We start from the raw sequence: 20,423 nt of genomic DNA on the forward strand, positions 1-20,423 counted from the left end.
TGTAACTGTGTCGTGCTTCTCTTATTTATTTGCAAAATATTTCAGGAGAGGTTTATCTGAGCCCGAAATAAACTTGCTAAAGGAGGTACAGAAAACTGTCATTTATCTTTAAAAAGTACACTATTATTGTGATTTGGTTGTTTCATTGGTAAAATGTATCATACTATGCTGGGCATTCTTCTGCTGAGTTTATGGAATAATTGCTTGCAAAAACTAATTGCTAAATATTTCTCTCTGCTCTATCAATGACTTCAGTGCCAAAACTAACAGCTGCCATATCATGCAGAATAAGAGTTTGCAAATGAAGCTTCTTCAGCCAGAAGGCATTCCTGAAAATATTCTCGGTATGGTAGAAATATACAAGTTCAACTATACAATATCTTGACAGTGTAGAAAACCAACTGATTTTCCATCATCTATCTTGAAAATTAACACCACAAATGCCTCTTCCATAACAGCAATGCTTTTTCAAATTTTTATTACTTCTGATCTACTTCCACAGTTGATGTTTGAAGTTCCTCTTCATTTCTTCTTTCTTTTACTCAGCACCCCTCATAAAGTACTTAATATTTTTCTACAGCTCTTACTAAGATTCAACGACCGTTGTATTTAAAGCATCCAATGATGAAATTTTCATGGACAAGAACCGAGGACACTGATATTGTAAGTATTTCATTTCCTTGTATGGTGAATGCTTAGATGTTCATTAATGTTTATTTTGTTTATGTGCTCTTGAAATCTCTAACATGATTAGATGAGCTTTTTTTTCCAGCAAAGATAAGATATATATATATATATATATATATATATATATATATATATATATATATGAAAGTACCAGAGGTACTAAAATACAAATTAGGAAATGTCCAGTCAATTGGTTCCAAATCAGACTTGAAACAGTCTAGATAAGAACCAAAAGCTAGTTACATATTAGTCTATAGGCTACTGAGATACTATATCTACTGCCCTCTCCTCATTACAAAGCCTTCACTAAGGTTACTCGTCCATTGATTAAAATGGATTACAAAATCTTTCTCCATATTTCTGAGCCATGTCCAAAGTAAGAATATTGCATCATCCATCAATTTGTACCAAATCCATTTGGTACACCTTTAGCATTAGTTTCTACTTCTACTTATTTTGCACTTCATTTACCTACAAAACTAGCTATTAATCCTCTTAAAGTCCTACTTTATTGATCTCTAGTGTATGCGAAATTGGCTATTAGTGTCCACCAATTTATATTTTAATATCACAGAACCATAGTCCCTTTGTTCTCTCTAATGATATATTTCTTTGGCAATTGTTAAATATACCTCCTTTAATTGATTTCCTTATTAAATTTAGTTAAATACTCCCATCTCATTTCCCCTCCCCTTTACCATCGCACCTTTCTCAGATCTCACTCTTAAATGGAACAAAAACTATTAAGATAGAAAATAGAAATAGGTTTCAAAAACATGAGAATGGATTCTTGATAAAAATTAATACTTTTTGATAAGGAAAATATTTTATTAAGATGATCTGAAATTCAGCTCAAATTATGCGGAGTTTTTTTTTTTTTTGGTCAGCAAAGATAAATATATATATATATATATATATCCAAGTACCAGAGGTACAATGATTACATAGAGATCCAGTCAATTGGTTCCATAAATCAGACTAACAACAGTCTCGATGGGAACTAAAAGCTGGGTAGTAACAGTGTGATATAGCTACCAGTAACCTATGGCTTCTACTCTCGGCTAATAAACAAAAGCAGCTCTAAGATTAGATGACCAGTGATTATAATGAATTACAAAATCTTCCTCATTTGGACTTGGCTAAGGGGTTTTGAAAAAGATTTCACAATCCACTTTAACCAATGGTCAAGTAGTATTAGTCAAGGTTTTTTGTATCAGTAGAGGCTAGAACAGTTTGCAGTGCAACACATGTAAATTTCAATTAGATCCTTACTTTGGTTCTCCTTTAGACTAGGTTTGTCTGATTGTGGAACCAGCAGTAAGGTATACTTATATGTGTATATCAGTACCTCTGGTACTTCATTTTATATAAATACAATATTAACTTTGCCGATAAAAAAAAAAGAAAACAAAATCTTTCTCAAAATTTCTAAGCCATGTCCAAAGTAAGAATGTGGCATCCTCCATCAATTTATTGCCATTGAAAGTCTCATTAGAGAAAATGATCTTGTTCCTCAGCTGCCATACAGACCATGTAAAGGCCAACCATCAACACCTCCATCTATTAACACGAATTCCCTCAGCCACAGCAGACACATGTTGTGAGAAATGTTGCCTTGGGTTCTGTGGAAAGGCACCAAGAATGTTCACCCAAGACATAGATTCCCACCATATAGGGAGAATTTTGCTGCAGTGAAGGAATAAGTGTGCTTCATCCTCCTCTATGCTCCTACAAAATGGGCATCTTGAGTCATTAATTTCCACCTATCGCCTTCGCAAGTTTGATTTAGTTGGCAGTCTATCTCTAAGTAATCTCCATGCAAAAACTGAAACTTTGGTTGGAATTCTTAGCTTCCATAGTTCTTCGAAAACTTCAGCATCATTCCCCTCTATTAAGTCTCCCCTCAACACATCATAGGCACTTTTTGCTGAATATTGGCCACTTGGGAAGCTAGCAGCCATAGTAATCTCACTGTCAAACTAGTGCCTCCTCCATTTGAAGTCCCACTCCCATCCTGTATCTTTATGAGCTCCCATCTGCTGAATGAGCTAATTCTGTTGGCAGGAATTGAGGTATAGCCTAGGGTATTTTGCTAACAATGTTGCCTCACCATCAATCCACCTATCCTCCCATAACTTAATTCTATCACCACACCCCACCCTCCACACCATTTCATTATGAAAAGCATTTTCTTGTTGCGGATGGTGAAGAGCCATTTTTAGATCTCTCCACCATATGGAATCATTAGTATCTCATGATGCTTCATCTAGGCTCCTCCATCCACCATACTTTGACACCAATACCTAGCCCATAATTCTTGATGATGTTGGAATAGACTCCATTTTCATTTGCCAAGTAGTGCAAGGTTGAAGCTGTTGATGTCCTTGATTCCCAGACCCCCTTTTTCTTTTGGGAGACAGATTGTCTCCCATTTGATCCAAGCAATCTTGTTTTGGTCAGGTCCACCACCCCAAAGAAATCTGCGCTGTATGCACTCCAGCCTGTCCACCAGCCTTCTAGGAATCTTGAAAAATGAGAAGAAATAAATGGAAATAGAAGTTAAGATTGACTGTATAAAAGTAACTCTCCCCCCAAAAGATATGTATCTCTGTTTTCATTTTGCTAATTTCCTCTCACACTTATGGATGATAGGATCCCACAACTGACACCGCCAAATTATGCGGAGTTAAGTTTCCGAAAGTTAGGACAGTGCAACAAGAGAGAATGTACAACCCTTTTCCTTTAGTTCCTTACAGGAATCCACCCCTGCTAAGATTGTCTAAAACAAGGTCAGATACATAATCCCACCCAGCACATGATGCCCCGCCCACCAATCATGAAACAAAGTCATGATTTTTCTACTTCTCATCTTTTAATGTCCGTTTCATTTTTTTTATGAAACAAGGTCAGGTAAATAATCCCACCCAGCACATGATGCCCCACCCACCAATCATTAAACAAAGTCTTGATTTTTCTACTTCTCAGCTTTTAATATCCATTTCACCTGCAATCTAAAAGCCTCCAAATTGCCATATATACTTGCATTGTATCCAATTTCCTTTCAAAAATACTTTATACTGTAAAAGTAATTTTAATAATAAAAAAATAAGAAAAGGAGGTATATTTAATAATTATGGGAGGCATGTTTAACAATTGTCTGTTTCTTTTTTTTTTTTCATTTTGTATAAGTCTTGCTAGAAGCCAAAGAGAAACTAGCTAGCAGCATTTCCATCGTAGTTGTCCTGCTCAGTGCTCATTTACATTTTGGGTCTGGTTTCTTTTCTGGATTTTATGGTGTAGGCAGTGTACATTTTTATGAAATGTTTGCTGTTTTGCTACAACTACAAAATGCAGATAGAGTGGTATAATATTTGGCTTGATGCACTAGATAATTTTGGGAGGTTGTATCAAGGGAGAGACACAGCTGAGATCATTGAGGTCAAAGCTTTACAGGTATATACTCATCAGATAAATCTCCGCTCTCCACATAAAAGAAAGTAGGTTTAATTACAAAAAAATTCCCTACATTTTTTCCTTAAACATGATAACTTCCCTGTTTATGTTTAGTTACTAAAAGGGAAGGATCAAGATCTGAAGCTCCATCTGGAAAAAGTATTAAAATCTGGAGACTACAGTGGTTTTCAAGCAGAATGTCTCACGGACACATGGATAGGAAAGGACAGGTTCAATTTCTCTTGCTTCACACAATGCTAAATTTTCAGGCATACACATCTCTTTCTGTTTACATTCGTTAGTCTTTTGTACCAGATGGGCATTTATTGATTTAAGTGCAGGCCCCTTTTCATGGGGACCTGCTGTTGGAGGAGAAGGTGTGCGTACAGAAGCAAGTTTACCAAGTGTGGAAAAAACAATTGGTTCAGCTTCAGGTAGTAACGATGTGTTAGATTGTGTGCATGTAATGTATCCAGCTGTAAATCATACTAGTCATACTCACAGTTAAAGCCCCAAGGATTGCAGCTAACTACTCATATATAAAAGAAAATGTATAAGAATATATATACAAATATTGCAGTCTCATATATGTATAATCCAAAAGATTCAGAAATAAAAGATGCAGCACTTGTTAAAAATAAAAACACAACATCACTCATTCAAAAATGAACACTGGCGATGACAATATTTCTCCTGGAATTATAAAATTACATATTTTATAAGGCTTCACTCTAAACAAGTTATAAACTGTTACTAAAATTGGAAGTTACTTGTCCAGTGCCCATCACTTTACCTCAAGCTGCTACAAGTACCATCTTAAGTATATGACTTACTGGATTCCAATTGATTAAAATTCCAGAAAGGACCTTTGGGGAAAACCCTTTCTGTGAATGTGAGTGATTTGGAGTGGCATTTTAAATCATCTCTCTTATCTGTAAAGGATAAAGGCTGTACTGCATCATACAATGTGCAGTACGAATATGCAGCTGTCAGAAACTTGTAGTTACTATTTACTACACAGGGTTACTTTTTTAACATACCCTCTCAAGCTGGTGCATGTAAATAATATGCACTAAGTTTCTTATGTTTTAGCTAAATAGATAGATTCTACACGAGGCACAAGTCTACTTTATCTTTTTTTGAAAGACTTATGTTTAATATAGGAGACTGGTAACAAGTGCCTTTTGGTTAAGGAATCAAAAGTGGAAAGTTTTTTGATAAGTGTTACCAACACACCCCACCATAATTTCCAATGTATTCCCACCACTATTTCCAATTAAAAAAATATATTTATTGATTCCTTAATCAGTACCCTTAAAACACTTGCCAACAAGACCCTTTAATATTATTTTTTTTATCAGCAAAATAAATGTATTATATATATATATATATATATATATATAAATGAAGCAGTACCAGAGGTACTAATACAAAAGGGATATACAATCCTTATATCTAGACGCCAGAAATGAATGGTATTCTAGATATGAGGAGAACATCTAGTTTCTTCTATTTGTATCACCCACTTCATAAACAAAACCCTGTCTAATATTGCTTGACCATTGATTTAGATGGGTTGTGAAGTCTTTCTCAAAATGTCTAAGCCAAGTCCAGGTCAAGAAAATAGCTTCTTCAAACAATCGATTAGCATCAAATTCTGCATTTGAGAACAGCATTCTATTTCTGAATATAATTGTGAAGAATAGCAAGATATGTTGGTCCAAGTAGAAAGGTTCAAATCCCTTGAGCAAGTGGTATAGGATTCAATCCCAAGATTCATGTGTATGTAAAAAAAAAACTGTTGAAAGTGGGTCTGGTTTAGCGCCTAACCATATTCTGAGATATTAGTCTTACCTTCTAGGTGGGGCGTATACTCTGGGAAGGTAAAAAAATATATTAGATAGATATATAGATGGTTTCACACTCATCCCTATAAAGCTTAATGTTTTTTCCCGATACACCCCCTCACACCTAACACTATTGGGCTTGATGTGTGGATAATATGGTAGGTTGTTTAATTAAGGCTGTAAAACCATCTTAAGATTAGATTTGGGGCCTAACTCAACCTTTTAAAACCAGCTTATAAGATGAGGGGTACCTAAGCTTTATAGCCTTGGGTTTTTTCCGAATAGTGATGAAGAAAAGGAAAAATGTAGGCAAGCTCTTTGATATAGTACATTGTCTTGTAAAGTTGAAACTTTAATCTTATTCAGTTCATTGTGCATAGCTTAACTATTGATGCCATGTTATATTTCTGGCTATTTTGATCCTTTTTCTTTGCTGATTGCAGAAATTTCAGAAGAAGAAGCTGAAGACCGATTGCAAGATGCTATTCAGGAGAAATTTGCTGTATTTGGTGATGTATGTGTCATATGTTGGCTCTAGCTATAGATTGCATATTCCATATTGCATTTGATTCTTCTAAGAAAAAGGTTTCAAAGTCTTGTAGCAAATTGTCAATGCATGTTATAATCCTACCTCCGACACTGTCAATACCGAAAACAAAAGAAAAAAAAGGTAAATTTTGTTTTTCAACTGAAATGATTGAGGATGACAAACAAGTTGTGATAGAATTAAGGAACATTTCTTTGCTAGTTTTATCTCAAGGTGACAGGATTTTTTATGTAGTGTTGTTAGACTTTGATATTATTGGAATGTTAATTAGGATGTTGAGAGGAATTTAGGCATCCAACATGTTTAAGAAATGCCCCTCCTTCCTCTCATTTTTCTATTGGAATCTCAAAGTGCATCAATTGTTACTTTCAATGTTGCAGAAAGAACATCAGGCCATTGATATTCTTTTAGCTGAGATTGATATATATGAGCTTTTTGCTTTTAAACATTGCAAAGGAAGGAAAGTCAAGCTTGCTCTTTGTGAAGGTAATCTCATTTTGTATCTTTTAGGCTTTATTTTTCCAAATTGAACTTTAAATTTGACTAATTCCCTTTTTCATTTCAGTAAAAAAATTGTTTCCTTAAATTTCTCATAAAATCTTGCTTTTTGGACGTATGGACTAGCAAATGACAAAATAGAACACAGGATATGAACTGACACTAGGATGCAACAAACTTTGAATGTTATAGGGCACAACACGGCTTGGAAATAATATGTGGTTAATATTCTTTAAACTAATATAAACACATAAATCTTAAAGGTATATTTAAGACATAAACAAAAAGTCAAAATAATAGTATAATAATGATTTCTACATAATGAGCTCGTGTTTAAATTATAAGCATTTCTAATTAGGGAAGCTAGTGTAGTTGTTCTTTATATCCTCAGCCTATGGCTTTCTTTTTGTATCTCTGAAGTACCTCTGGTACTATCCTTATTTAATATCTAATATATGATACTTTTGGCCGTTCAAAAAAAAATAAGCATTTCTAATAGTCATCGATGTTTTACGAGATTCATTAACCACTGTATACACTATCCTACTTATATTAGTATAATAATTCAACAATAGTTAAAATTATAGTATAGAGCTTAGGAGTATATCACAGATGTTCAAGAAATATCTAACATGATGTGTGACACCAGTATGGTAATCATTTGAAATATCTAAACTTTCCTGCTAGTGAGATGTTCTGGTGAAGCTTATATTTTCATACACAGTTCTCTTTTTTTCCCCTAACTATCAAACCTTGTAGGTTTCACTGCTCGGTATTTCAGTAGGTTAACTAGGCTTAAAATCGACATGATGTTATTGTAGTCTCTCATCCATCTTGTAACGTATGATAATTTCAGAACTCGATGAGAGGATGCGGGATTTGAGAAATGAGCTTCAGTCATTTGAAGGTGAAGAATATGATGAAAGCCATAAGAAAAAGGCCATAGAGGCTTTGAAACGGATGGAGAGCTGGAATCTATTCAGTGACACATATGAGGTCTGCCAGTTGATTTTTGTTAATTTAGTAGATTACTATAATGATATGTAGGCCCACTATTTCTTTTGTAGTTTTAAAATTCTGGTTAGACTTGGACCTCAGTATTGGCTTCATTCATGGATTTGCCCGTGCAGGAGTTCCAAAATTACACAGTTGCGCGTGATTCTTTTCTTGCACATCTAGGTGCAACACTGTGGGGATCTATGAGACATATTGTGTCACCTTCAGTTGCTGATGGTGCCTTTCATTATTATGAGAAGATATCCTTTCAGTTGTTTTTCATGACGCAGGAGGTAGGATGTGTGTTCGACCATTTGAAAAGGATTGTGACAGTGGAATACTGATGTTGCCCTTATAATAATTTTTGCAGAAAGTTAGGCACATTAAACAGCTTCCTGTGGATATGAAGGCTATAATGGATGGGTTTTCCTCATTGATGGTTCCTTCTCAGAAACCAATGTTCAGTCCTCACGTGTACGCAGTCATGAATTTTTAATTCTACTCTTTCCTTAGCCAACCTATAACTAGGCATTTGGTTGGTGATTAATTAGAATACAATGCTATGTGATTGATTTATCATGTTCCTTTAAAACTGTGCATTCTTCCTAGTTTTCTACTTACATAACTTATGGTTTTAGGTTGCCTTTGTCAGAGGATCCTGCCTTAGCAATGGCCTTTGCAGTTGCACGACGAGCAGCTGCTGTGCCTTTACTACTTATCAATGGAACCTACCGAAAGACAGTTCGTACATATCTTGATTCTTCTATTCTGCAGTATCAATTGCAAAGGCTGAATAAACATGGTTCTCTTAAAGGTCTTTCTTATATCCTTAAATCCTCATGTTTTAGAAGGCCAATTGTGTGTACATGGAAAAACAAGAATATGTTGGGGAATCCTTTTGAAATTGAAAAAAGAAAAGGTGGAAATGTATTTTGTCCATTGATTTGTGCATATGCTGCTCACTCTATTTTCATCCATCCCACATTTTTATTCCAAGCAAATTTGTTGGAATTTTATTTTGAAATCTTCATTCAATTAAATAAATACTTAAGTCAGAGAATTAGAGATGTGTTTAGAATGTCCTTTGCAAACAGTCTAGAAGATGCTTGATGCTGAAAAGCAAGTATGACATACCTTATTTGGGATGAATGTAGCATCAGTCCTAAACATGGTAGTTGAATCAGGATACAAATCATGTATCAGAAAACCTATTTTCTGAATCATGAATCAAATCAAATTATGTATCAGATAACCTATTTTACAGAACCGAGTCACCCATGACCCAACCCGGTTTGGAATCATGACCTGCTAGGCCAAAATCATTTGATTCATCATCAAATTGTGATTCCTGCGATTCAAGACCGATTCCTTGGATTCCTGCACAAAAACTGAGTCTTCAAGCAATTTGTATCGTCAACTTGCTGATCCGTATTATATAGTACAATACGTATTGTACCATGTATTTCATACAAAGCATGTACTGTGCGATACTTACTACATTGGTTCTAAATATTCCATTAGTTTGCTTGTGTCTTCAACTCTTGGAGATTCAAGTTCACTTGTGTTTGCTTCACCAAGTGAACAAAAGTCTGTGATGTGGACTATATTTATAATGAATTGGGGGTTGTGGGTTTGTGCAGCTACTATTGAATATTTATTGGCGTTTGGTTTATAGTATCTAGGGCGTAGTAACATGCATAACATATGTGTGAAATATTAGAGACTGTTGAATATTAGAATATTTTGATGAAATTGCTTGGATTACGAAGCACTCAACTGCTTACCTATATATAATAATTTATAGGGAGATTACATTTAGCAGCAATAAATAAATGTACAATATAACCTACTAGAATAATGATAAGCCACTAAGACCATTCATCTTTTCTATGTCTATTCAGCTTCCCTAGACTTTAATTTCCTAGAAATCATAGGAATGTTAACAGTTTCAAATACGGACTGGAATCGCCTCACCAGAAATAGTGGATTGAAGCCACGACAGAAGGGGCTGATCCTGTTGCTCCCAAAGCAAAAACTCAAACGAAGTAACACTAGCATCACGATTGGCAATGGTGACGTATCAGGGCGGAATCTGCGGTTCAGTGAGAAGATGAAAAAGACGACGCCCTTTGAGAACAAGTTTAACCTGTTGACACCAAAGGAGATAATTGGAATTGTTAAGCTTCTGTGAGATGGAGTACAAAAACTCCTTGGCAGTGATAACCGTCGAAGAACCTAGCAGAGAGCCATCATTCCTTGGCAGAGGAGGGGGAGGAGGAGGAGCAGAAGTGGAAGCAGAAGCCATGAAGATTGAAACAGAGCTCTATGATACCATATAGAAATCTCTGAGAGAAAAAAAAAATATCACTAACAAAATTGAAATGAAGTGAAATATTATTCAACCCAATGAGAAAAGGTTACACCTCAGTTTATATAGGCAGTTACACAGAGATAACTGTCAACTAACTCTAACTGTCAACTGACTCTAGTCAGTTAACTACAGCAATACAATAGACTGAAGTTAATTCTATACGTAGAAGCTTAAGAAGGGAAAAACAGTCTATCGAGTAAATATACTCCTATACAGGTTGACGATGCTGCCAACAGCAATCGTCCCTTATAATGGAGCCTTTCATGTTCCAGGGTGTATTGGGGTGGGAATTAGGATCCTTTTTCAATTCCTCCATGATTTTTGCTAATGCAGGATCAACCCTCCTTTCCTCTTCAATGACTCACATATCTTGCCAATAGTGCCTCAAAACTAACTGCAATGCCTTTTCCTTAATCTGCCTTGAGAGTGCGTCTGCCACTCTCTTTGAAGCTCCAACTTTATGCACATCTCAAAGTCACATCCAAGAAGCTTGGCCAACCAATGTTGTTGAGTTTTTGTAGTTACCCTTAGCTCCAATAGGGGTCTAAAAATCTTTTGGTCAGTGAATCTCTGCCCCAAGAGATAAGGCGTCCAATGTTGAATGGCTAAGACCTATGCCATCAACTCTTTCTTGTATATTGATTTAGTGAGGGACGTGTTGGCCAAGGCTTTACTTAAGAAAGCTATAGGCTGTTTGTCTTGTGTCAGCACTACCCCTATCCCCTTTCTCGAAACATCACACTCAATAGAGAAAGGTTTACCAAAATGAGGCGTGACCAAAACAAGGGTTGTTGTCACAGCTTTCTGCAGTAGCTTAAATGCCTCAATATTGTATTCGTTTCACAAAGTTATAAGATTGGTTTGATGGTTGAAGGGAGAATGGAGGAGGGAGAGGTCGTAGGATCGAATCCCTCTGACTAACAACTAACAATAGCCGATAAAAAAAAAAATTCATCATTCTATACAAAATTACCCTGTTTCAACAGATTAATGCGGGGGAGAAACATCTTCCCATAACTGCATATAAAGTGCCTATAATATTAATATCCCGTAAGGCTTCCTTGATAGACTTTGGGAGAGGCCACTGCAATATAGCTTCAATCTTTTGAGGGTCCATAGAAACTCTTGCTTTGGATACTATGTGCACCAAGTAGCTCATCTCTGTTTTTCCAAAACTGCATTTCTTTCTATTGGCAAAGAGGTGATGCTGTCTCATGGTGCCTAAGATTTGCCTCAAGTGTTGAATATGCATTTCTCAGGACTTGTTATAAACCTATATACTGTCAAAAAATATCAATACACGTCTTAAACAGGGCCTTAATGTGGTGTTCATGGCACATTGGAAGGTTGCCAGGGTGTTTGTCAATCCGAATGGAATGACCAAAAACTGTGTCATTGGTGGGTTCAGAAAGCTGTCTTGAGGATATCTAACTCATGTATCCTTATCTGATTGTATTTGTCAACCTTGGAGAAGTTGCAATCCCATTTAACTCGTCTAGGAGCTCCTCAATCACTAGAATAGGAAACTTATCTGGGATTGTAGCTTTGTTGAGAGTCCGATTGTCCACACGGAACCTCCAACTTCCATCCTTTTTCTTCACTAAAATTACTAGTCTTGAATATGGCTTGTTGCTAGGTCTAATAATTCATGTACATAACAGGCGAGTTTTTTAAACTCAATAAAATTAATTTAAAATAAGCGCTTTTTTAATAAGCATGTAGAATTTACTTCTTAAAATAAGTAGAAAACTAATTATTTTTTAGTTGTGTAGTCAATAGTAGTCATAGCAACCACTTTTGTACTGAAGCAAAGCAAAGCAGCCCCTAGCCGCGACAGAGACCTCTGTTGCGGGGTGGATTGAAGTAGCAATTGTCGTGTCCGCAATTGCTCCGGAGCAGGATGATGCTATTGCGGGCTCTGTAGCGGTTTCACAACCTCGACTTGGATTTCGAAAGAAAACAAAAAATACCCTTATGCTGCCATCGTGTCGAATAGTCGTTGACTTCCCTTGTGCCGTTGTCACTCCCTTATGCTGTCATCGACCTCCCTCTTCCATTTGAGTGTGGTGATTTTCAGTTTTTCTCTTTAACAATGATGGTTGAGCAAACAAAACATGGGTAAATGGATCGGGTCCTTAGGGTTTTAACCTTTTCGGGTGTCTTTTACCTCTTTTCTAATATATTGGGCCTTGGGCCTCAAGTCCACCATTTATTTGCTATTTATTTACCTCTTTCACCTGCTTCTCGATCTCATTTTTCTGCAAGTGGGGGTAGCGATGTGGCCTAATGTTTATTGATTCCACCCCCACCTTGATTGGAATCTTGTGGCCCACCTCCCTATATGGTGGTAGTCATGTAGGTTCAGCAAAAACCTGAGTAAATTCTTCTAACAGACTGTATAGCTCTTCATCCTGTTCGGTTAAGATTTCCACATGCCTTTGTTCCTTTTCCACTATCCATAATATAGACATTGCCTCCACTTTGTTTTCTGCCAATCTCATCAAGGTTTTGGCCGAAATTGTAGACTTAACCAAGCTGGGATCCCCTTGTATTCTAATATTCTGACCTTGGTGCATAAAAGCCATGCTCAAAGACCTCCAATTTATTTTTACCTCCCCTAGAGTGGCCAACCAAGCTATTCCCAATATCACGTCAACTCCTCCTAAATCAAACAAAAAAAATTCTGTAGATAGCACACAGTCTCCAATTTGTACCTTTAACTCTTTGCAGTGCCCCCTTGTCAGCTTTTGATTACCACCACCCAATCTCACTTGATACGGTTGAGTGGGTTCCCGCGACAACTCCTAACTCGACTAAATTGCTGGAGATGAAGTAGAGGCTGGTTCCACTTTCAATGAGGATTGTTGGAAAAAATCCAAGTCCCACATTGGCTAGAGATAAGACCAAGGTAGAATATGTAAATAGAAGATAACCCTCACCTTACGAGCTAGCTTTTTGGGTTGAGGTAAACCCACATTCTAAGATAGTATCAAAGCCTATTCTAGATCCATTAAACAAGCCACCACCATATTATCCATGCACCAAACCCAAAAGTGTTGGCCATGAGGGGGTGTGGTCAATACTCGGCTAAAAGCGCTTATAATGTGCTGCGGGGGAGACATCAGAGGAGATCCAGGATGGAGCTTTTGAGGAACTGTGGAAACTCAAGGTTCCAACTAAAATCTCAGCATTTGCATGGAGGCTACTCAAAGATAGACTACCGACAAAAGCAAACTTGAGAAGGCGACAAATTGAGTTAGATGATAGCACCTGCCCTTTCTGCAGAAGCATGGAGGAGAGCGCAGGTCACTTGTTTTTCCACTGCAGCAAAATTCTTCCCGTATGATGGGAATCGTTGTCTTGGGTGAATATTGTAGGTGTTTTCCCGCATAACCCAAAACAACATTTCCTCCAACATATATTTGGAGTGACTGATGGAATAAGGGCTAACAGGTGGAAGTGGTGGTGGCTAGCATTGACATGGACCATTTGGAAGCAAAGAATTAACATTATCTTTTCCAATGATACCTTTAATGCCAACAAAATGTTGGATGATGCAGTTTTCTTACTTTGGACATGACTCAGAAATTTGGAGAAGGATTTGGTCACTCATTACAATCATTGGTCTAGCAATCTTAGCACAGGGTTTATTAAGTAGCTGAGGATAGGAAATTAGACTAACATTCCACATTAGTCTCATCTATGTATCCAGAAATTGGTTCCTAGCAAGACTACATTAAGTCTGACTTGGAACCAATTGTTTGGTTTTTAACTTGTATCTTTTGGTACCTCTGGTACTCAATTAATATACATGTTAATCTTTGCTGATAAAAAAAAAATGAGGGGGTGTATTGGAAAAAATTCAAGTTTCATATTGGCTAGAGATAAGGCAAAGATAGAATTTAGAAATGAGGGACAACCCTCACCCCATGAGCTAGCTTTTGGGGTTGAGTTAGGTCCAAGTCCACATTCTAAGAAGGATCAACACCTTTCTATCCTGAACCACTCTTTGGACATTGATGACCAAGACCAAAAGCTCCCCCCCCCCCCCCCCCCCCCCCATCAGTAGCATCTACTTTCATCTCTTATTTTCAAATATTATAGATAAGGGAGTTTCCTTGTACCTTTGTTTCTTGGTCAAGGATTCATGCTCTCTATTGGTCTTGTTGTTGAGGACGTGGATTGGTTCCTGCCTACCCCTTGTGCAATTTGGCCTACTCCATTGGTAGCTTAGGCATTATTGGTCCTCCCACTGGGCCCACTTGGGACACAATTCTCATGCCTAACAGGCTGCCTATTGTTGTTGAACATAGTTGATGACATGAGTTCTTTTCTTTTCTTTTCACTTGCGTTTTGAAATAATTTAAAAAAAAATCCTTTTTATTGCTTGATATTCTGGGAATTGACAAATATAATAATATTTATGATCGGTGCAGGAAGGCATGTGCATTCCAGGTCTGTGCTAGAGGTTCCAGTCTTTTGGTTCATTTACAGTGAACCACTTTTACTCGATAAATATTTTCAGGCAAAAGCACTGTCTGACATGATTATTGTCGTTCAGTCAGAGCCCTCGTCCTGGGAAAGCCATCTACATTGTAATGGGCATTCACTTCTGCTGAACTTGAGGTGAGGTTCAGAAACCTACCTTCCAACTTTTTAAAATGGCTTATTCATTGATCTTGCAAAGCAGAGTTTTTTTTTAATTCTTTTGGGGAAATTTGTTGAGGAAGAGGTGAACTTCTATATGAATTTATGTTGTCTCAAGTCATATTGTGCTACAATATTATTTAAGAAAGGCTTAAATATGTTCTTGGTTCCTGCAATATAGTCATATTGTGCTTTTTGTCTCTAAAAAAATTTTGCTTGTCGTTTGGCCCCTGTAACATTCCTGTTTTTTTTTTTTTTGGTTTTTGGTTTTATATAACAAGGACCAAAACCAAAAGGAATTTTATAGGGACCAAAAGTCAAGCAAAAATTTTTTAGGGACCAATAGCAAAATTTGACTATATTTCAAGAATCCATATTTACACCTTTAAGAAATAATTGTGCTGAAGTTGGTCATGAATAATTAAAATTTTATTTTATGTTGAACAATTGATAGTACCTTTATTTATTGTACAAAAATCCACTCATCAGTTCTTTCATGATTTCAATTTTTATCTGGACAATAAATAAAGGCAGCCTATAAAAGCTGCAGTCGCTGCTACTGCTGAGCATCTTGCTGGTTTGCTTCCCCTTCATCTTGTCTATGGACAGGCCCATGAGACTGCAATTGAGGTAAATTTTATGTCCAATAATTGGACTCCAATCTATTTCTATGATGTTTATAGTGTTTTAGGTCTAATTCAATCCCGATACCTTTCGTTTGTTGAGGTTCAGTTCTTGTGCATTGACTGTATGGGCATAGGTGACTGCTTTGGGTATACCTATGCCCTTAAAATGCAAAAATTCAGTTAATTTTTACCATACCCCACCCTGCAACTCTCCCCCATCCCCCAAAATAAAAATTAAAAAGTGGCGTATGTATGGCAAATGGATCTGCAGGAAGCTAAACCACTTTTCCAATTTATTCTGGTCACAGATGCTTAATGCCTTTATCAACAATATACATATTCATTTAGAGATTAGCATGTTTGCACTTGTCCCAGGTTCCTAGAACAGTCAATTTCTATATGCTAAATGTAACTTCATTATGTTGAACCACCATGTCTTAAAATTTATCTCTGAACATGGCAGGACTGGTTATGGTCAGTAGGATGCAACCCTTTTTCCATTACATCACAAGGATGGCACCTTTCACAGTTCCAGTCTGATTCAATTGCTCGAAGTTATGTCATCACTACCCTTGAAGAATCAATACAACTGGTTAATTCTGCCATTCATCTTCTGCTAATGGAACGAACTAGTATCCTTGTTGTGCATCATTGCAGCCATTTAATTCAAAGGCATCAATGAATTCATTATCGAAATGTGCCTTATCCTCTATTTCTGTAATCTCTTATTTTTCCTCTCTAAAGAGTTATTCCTTTATCAACATATGAATAAAAAAATTAAGACAAAAATGAGATATTACATGAGAGAAAGTAAAGTGGGTACTATTTCCTAGGCAAAGAGTAAATGAGTTCTACTTCTCAAATACTAATCCTTATGAAAACTAAATGCTTTTGACATGTGATGTATGAACTCTTCAATGTGTGATACTTGAACTGAACGTCATTCTAACTCTTGCCTTCAAGCTAAAACTTGCTGAGCTTCGAGCTTCTTACAAATAAATCCTAGTCTAGCTAATATGGGATCCACTAAACTCAGTTGAAAAGACATGGGGCTTGACAAGGCCAGAAAAGATCACTGAATACTAACAGTAGGTGGAGATTGGCAGCCGGAGATTCAGATGGGGATTTTATGCAGTTGGAGATAAAAAACAGTTTATTGTAAAGTAGCTGGAGGTGGCAGCAGGAAAAGGTCTCCAAAAGAGCTACTGGAAAGATCTCTGAAAAGTAGTTAGAAAGTTGGCTTGACACTATTACCGGTGAGGTGAGGTTAGAAAGATTGCTAGAAAGTTGGCTGAAACTGTCACTGGCAATGAGAAGGTCACCAGATAAAATCAACAGTAGAGGTGCCACACAGGTAAAAGGTGGAAGCAAGACTTTTTGCATAAAATCTAGTCACTAGAGATAAGAAATGAAAAAAGAACTACCAAAATTAGAGCGAGGAAAATAAAAGCTTCCAGAAAATCAACAGTTCTATGTTTTTAGGACGTATCAGTGGAACTGTGACAGGGTCAGGTCAGTTTATGGGTTCTACTTTTGATACCATGTTGAGTTTAGAGTTAGTTAAAGAGAGAAATAGAGAAAGGGAGATGGGACGAAATAGCTTGATTATGATTGATGTTGCTTTGGTACCTTGTTGAATTTAGAGTGAGATAAATTTACAATTAGTTTTGAACATTTGTCTAAAACCTTGAGCTAATAGGATGATTGGTGGTTAACTTTCAATCATTATATGAAAGCTTTCTGTGATCAAGTGGTTATGGGTTCAACCCTTGTTACTTTCTTTACTCTTCAAAGTGGTTTTTGGAAAAGACAAAATGGTAGAAACCGCCCATTCACCCATAAGTCAATTAGTGTTAGATTTTAGAGAGAGAATTTTGGAAAACTGAATCTGTTGTGAAGTTGTGAAATGTCTTCAACCCACTGATCAGCAGTTGCAATAGCCTATTTATTCTAGCTCTCTGACACTGATTAGCTGTCAACTTACTATGGTTAGTTGAGCTTACAGCTGACACAAAACAGTAAGATATAACTACAGCTGTACAAAGAGAAAAAAACTCTTAACCGAGTAAGCCTACTCTAATAATAAGCATGCCAACTAATTCTGGTTGAATAGCATTTTCCTTCGTGTGATAGCTGAATCTTTTAGATTGATTGGTTTGTTAGCAAGTAATGTTTGTGGTTGCTCGCTGCTCAATATTATCACAATGTGTGACAAAATTGCAAATGGTGGCACTCTGACATGTGGACTGGTATTGGGAGAGCACTTGTCAATGCTTAATATGCAAAGTATGAGGAGGGGAAAATATTTTAAGTATATTGAAGAATTAAATGAGTATTTCATATATTCAATGTGCCATGTGCGTAGATTTCCTTATCCATTGCATTTACCTTGAGCAAGAAAAAATATTGAAGCTGATATTTTTGAATTAAACAATGTAAACCCAAACCTGACATTTGATTTTCAGGAGTGTTGTAGGGCCTTTGTTTTCCTTGAAACACAAGATGAGTTATCTGTTTATGAATTCTTAACAAAAAAAAAGCTGAAAAAACATTTAGGATCTTCCAGTCTCAGGAGCACGAGCTTGTTAACAAGTACAATTATGTTGTTAGCCTTTGGAAAAGGGTGGGTGCCAATTATTAGTAGCTTCTATTAGATTTACAATCTTTTCCTTTAACAATTTCATTAATGTGTTATGAATGTCATATTTTCAGGTATCAACTGTCACGGGAGAATTGCGCTACAGTGATGCATTGAGGCTACTAAACACCTTGGAGGATGCATCCAAAAGGTTGGGCACTATTCTGCAATAAGCATTTTTACTGAAAAAAACATAATTATAAAACAGTAATGAGAGAAGATGTGTGCATTCAAAAGAAAGCAAAATAAATAAATAATAAAACCATAACAACAAAGAAAAGAACATTATCTATGCAATGCTCTAACCAATCTTTCTGCTTGCCTAGCTGAGAAATCCCTCGAATAGAGATCTCTACATCACCTGACCAACCAAACATTCACTAATAATACAAAAGGGCCCTTGCCACAAATATCTAGAGCGTTTGGACTGTAGAATGTATAAATGTGAATAAAGTGAATTAGGAAGAAGCACACTTCAAATGTTAGGATACAAAAGGAGGTTTTTGGATGGCTAGCTTCCTGCAATAAGTCATAAGTCATCCTTATTAGTCCTATTTAGCAGGGGTTTAAATAGCATGTTTCATCACCAAATGCAACTGCTACAACTGCATCATGCCACAGTTGCAGACCACGTCATTCTACAACGACAATTCATAACCTTGCTATTAAGTACAACATTCCAAATTGAAGACTACAAAACAAACCTTAGAAGGGGCCTTGGAATATGAAGGTCTTGTCAAGTTGTTCCTCTTTGAGATACTATTGCGCAGAAGATTACGAAAAAGGCTAGATAGTTGAAAGGGAACTTTTTCCTCTTTTACATCATATTTTCCTCATAGTTGTACTTTATAAAGAAAGCTATTCAAACTAAAGGAATTAATCTATAACTCTCTAACCAATTTTTCTCTCTTAGCCTACGCTAGCTTAAGAGGATGTGTTGGACAGATGAAGATTAGCAGTCTTTATTACACTAATTTGTCTTCTCTTGCTCTTGTTCCTTGTTCCTTTTTTACTCATTCCTATATAATGGGAAAACGATTATCCTGATTCCTGAGGATGGAAATAGGCCAGAGGCTCAACTATTTCTAATTTTCTTTGTTGTTCATCATTGGTTAGAAGCTAATCTGTGTTTTCATGTAGGACTCTTCGGTCAAGAGACTGCTCTTATTTACTTTCCTTTCTCTTTTCTTCATTTTCGACTTCAAACACTATTTAAATTAATATTTTTCTGAAAATTTGGTTGGTTTTTTTTCTGACACAATCTTTCTTGCAGGTTTGTTGATCAAGTTAATGTGACTCATGCCCTTCTCCATCCAATTAACTGCACAAGAGAGAGAAAAATACATATGGTGTTTGATATGACGACAATTCCTGCTTTCTTGATTGTTCTAGGGTGCCTTTATATGGTATTGAGGCCAAGGCGACCAAAACCCAAGATTAATTGAGGCTTCAAGCTGCCTAGATGAATTTTAATTTAAGGATTATTCAAGGGTTTTCAATGTTGGAAAGTTCAAGTTTGGTGGTAAGGATTTACAATCATTTTTATGATAGACGTACATAATCTTGTAGGATTTTAAGGTTTTGTTGGTTATGGATAGTTCCCCAGCAAATTTAGTCTATACATATTTTTTTAATGCGTCAATTTTTTCCTATGTGCAAATTGTGCTTTAAAAAGCATGTAATTTGTTAATTTCTATCAGCACGTTATTCTCATATATGTGTGTTTTTGAAAAATTAGAAGGAATGTGAAAGCTGTTAGAAATAATCTAAAGAGAAGTCAATATAATTTTATTTTTTTTATAGAAAAGTCAATATTTTTTTTTTATAAGTTATACTAATTATCCCTGTGGTTTCATAAAATTACACAAAGTCTCCTACCCTTTCTATTATTACACTAACCTTAATTGTTTGAAAAAATATTACATGACTGCCTCTATTAAGGGAAGTTACTATAAATGTTTAAAAAGTATGAGGAGTTTACGTAATTTCAAGAAACCTTAGCGTGATTAGTGCAATTTAATCATGTTTTTATTTGTGATGAATTTTAATTATAATATAATTTATATATTTAAATTGTATATTGATTCTAAAGTTTAAGTAATTATATAAAAAA

The 20,423-nt window shown here is 36.1% G+C and overlaps 1 protein-coding gene across 2 annotated transcripts in view; it reads left to right on the forward strand.

The window, feature by feature from the left end:
* Positions 1-20,054, forward strand: part of LOC114407022 — a 43,730-nt gene extending 23,676 nt beyond the window's left edge. For both annotated transcript variants that reach the window (XM_028369936.1, XM_028369944.1), the window contains 18 exons: positions 46-85; positions 287-344; positions 581-663; positions 4,042-4,140; positions 4,255-4,370; positions 4,456-4,574; positions 6,431-6,501; positions 6,915-7,020; positions 7,889-8,028; positions 8,163-8,321; positions 8,399-8,502; positions 8,667-8,842; positions 14,836-15,025; positions 15,577-15,676; positions 16,136-16,304; positions 18,213-18,295; positions 18,385-18,461; positions 19,584-20,054. In XM_028369936.1, the coding sequence (XP_028225737.1) occupies positions 46-85; positions 287-344; positions 581-663; positions 4,042-4,140; positions 4,255-4,370; positions 4,456-4,574; positions 6,431-6,501; positions 6,915-7,020; positions 7,889-8,028; positions 8,163-8,321; positions 8,399-8,502; positions 8,667-8,842; positions 14,836-15,025; positions 15,577-15,676; positions 16,136-16,304; positions 18,213-18,295; positions 18,385-18,461; positions 19,584-19,755 (2,062 nt within the window). In that variant the 3' untranslated portion in view covers positions 19,756-20,054. The remainder of the gene's footprint in view (positions 1-45; positions 86-286; positions 345-580; positions 664-4,041; positions 4,141-4,254; positions 4,371-4,455; positions 4,575-6,430; positions 6,502-6,914; positions 7,021-7,888; positions 8,029-8,162; positions 8,322-8,398; positions 8,503-8,666; positions 8,843-14,835; positions 15,026-15,576; positions 15,677-16,135; positions 16,305-18,212; positions 18,296-18,384; positions 18,462-19,583) is intronic.
* Positions 20,055-20,423: the final 369 nt, after the last annotated feature.

Source organism: Glycine soja, chromosome 1 (genome assembly GCF_004193775.1).
Source record: "Glycine soja cultivar W05 chromosome 1, ASM419377v2, whole genome shotgun sequence".
Taxonomy (NCBI): Eukaryota; Viridiplantae; Streptophyta; class Magnoliopsida; order Fabales; family Fabaceae; genus Glycine; species Glycine soja.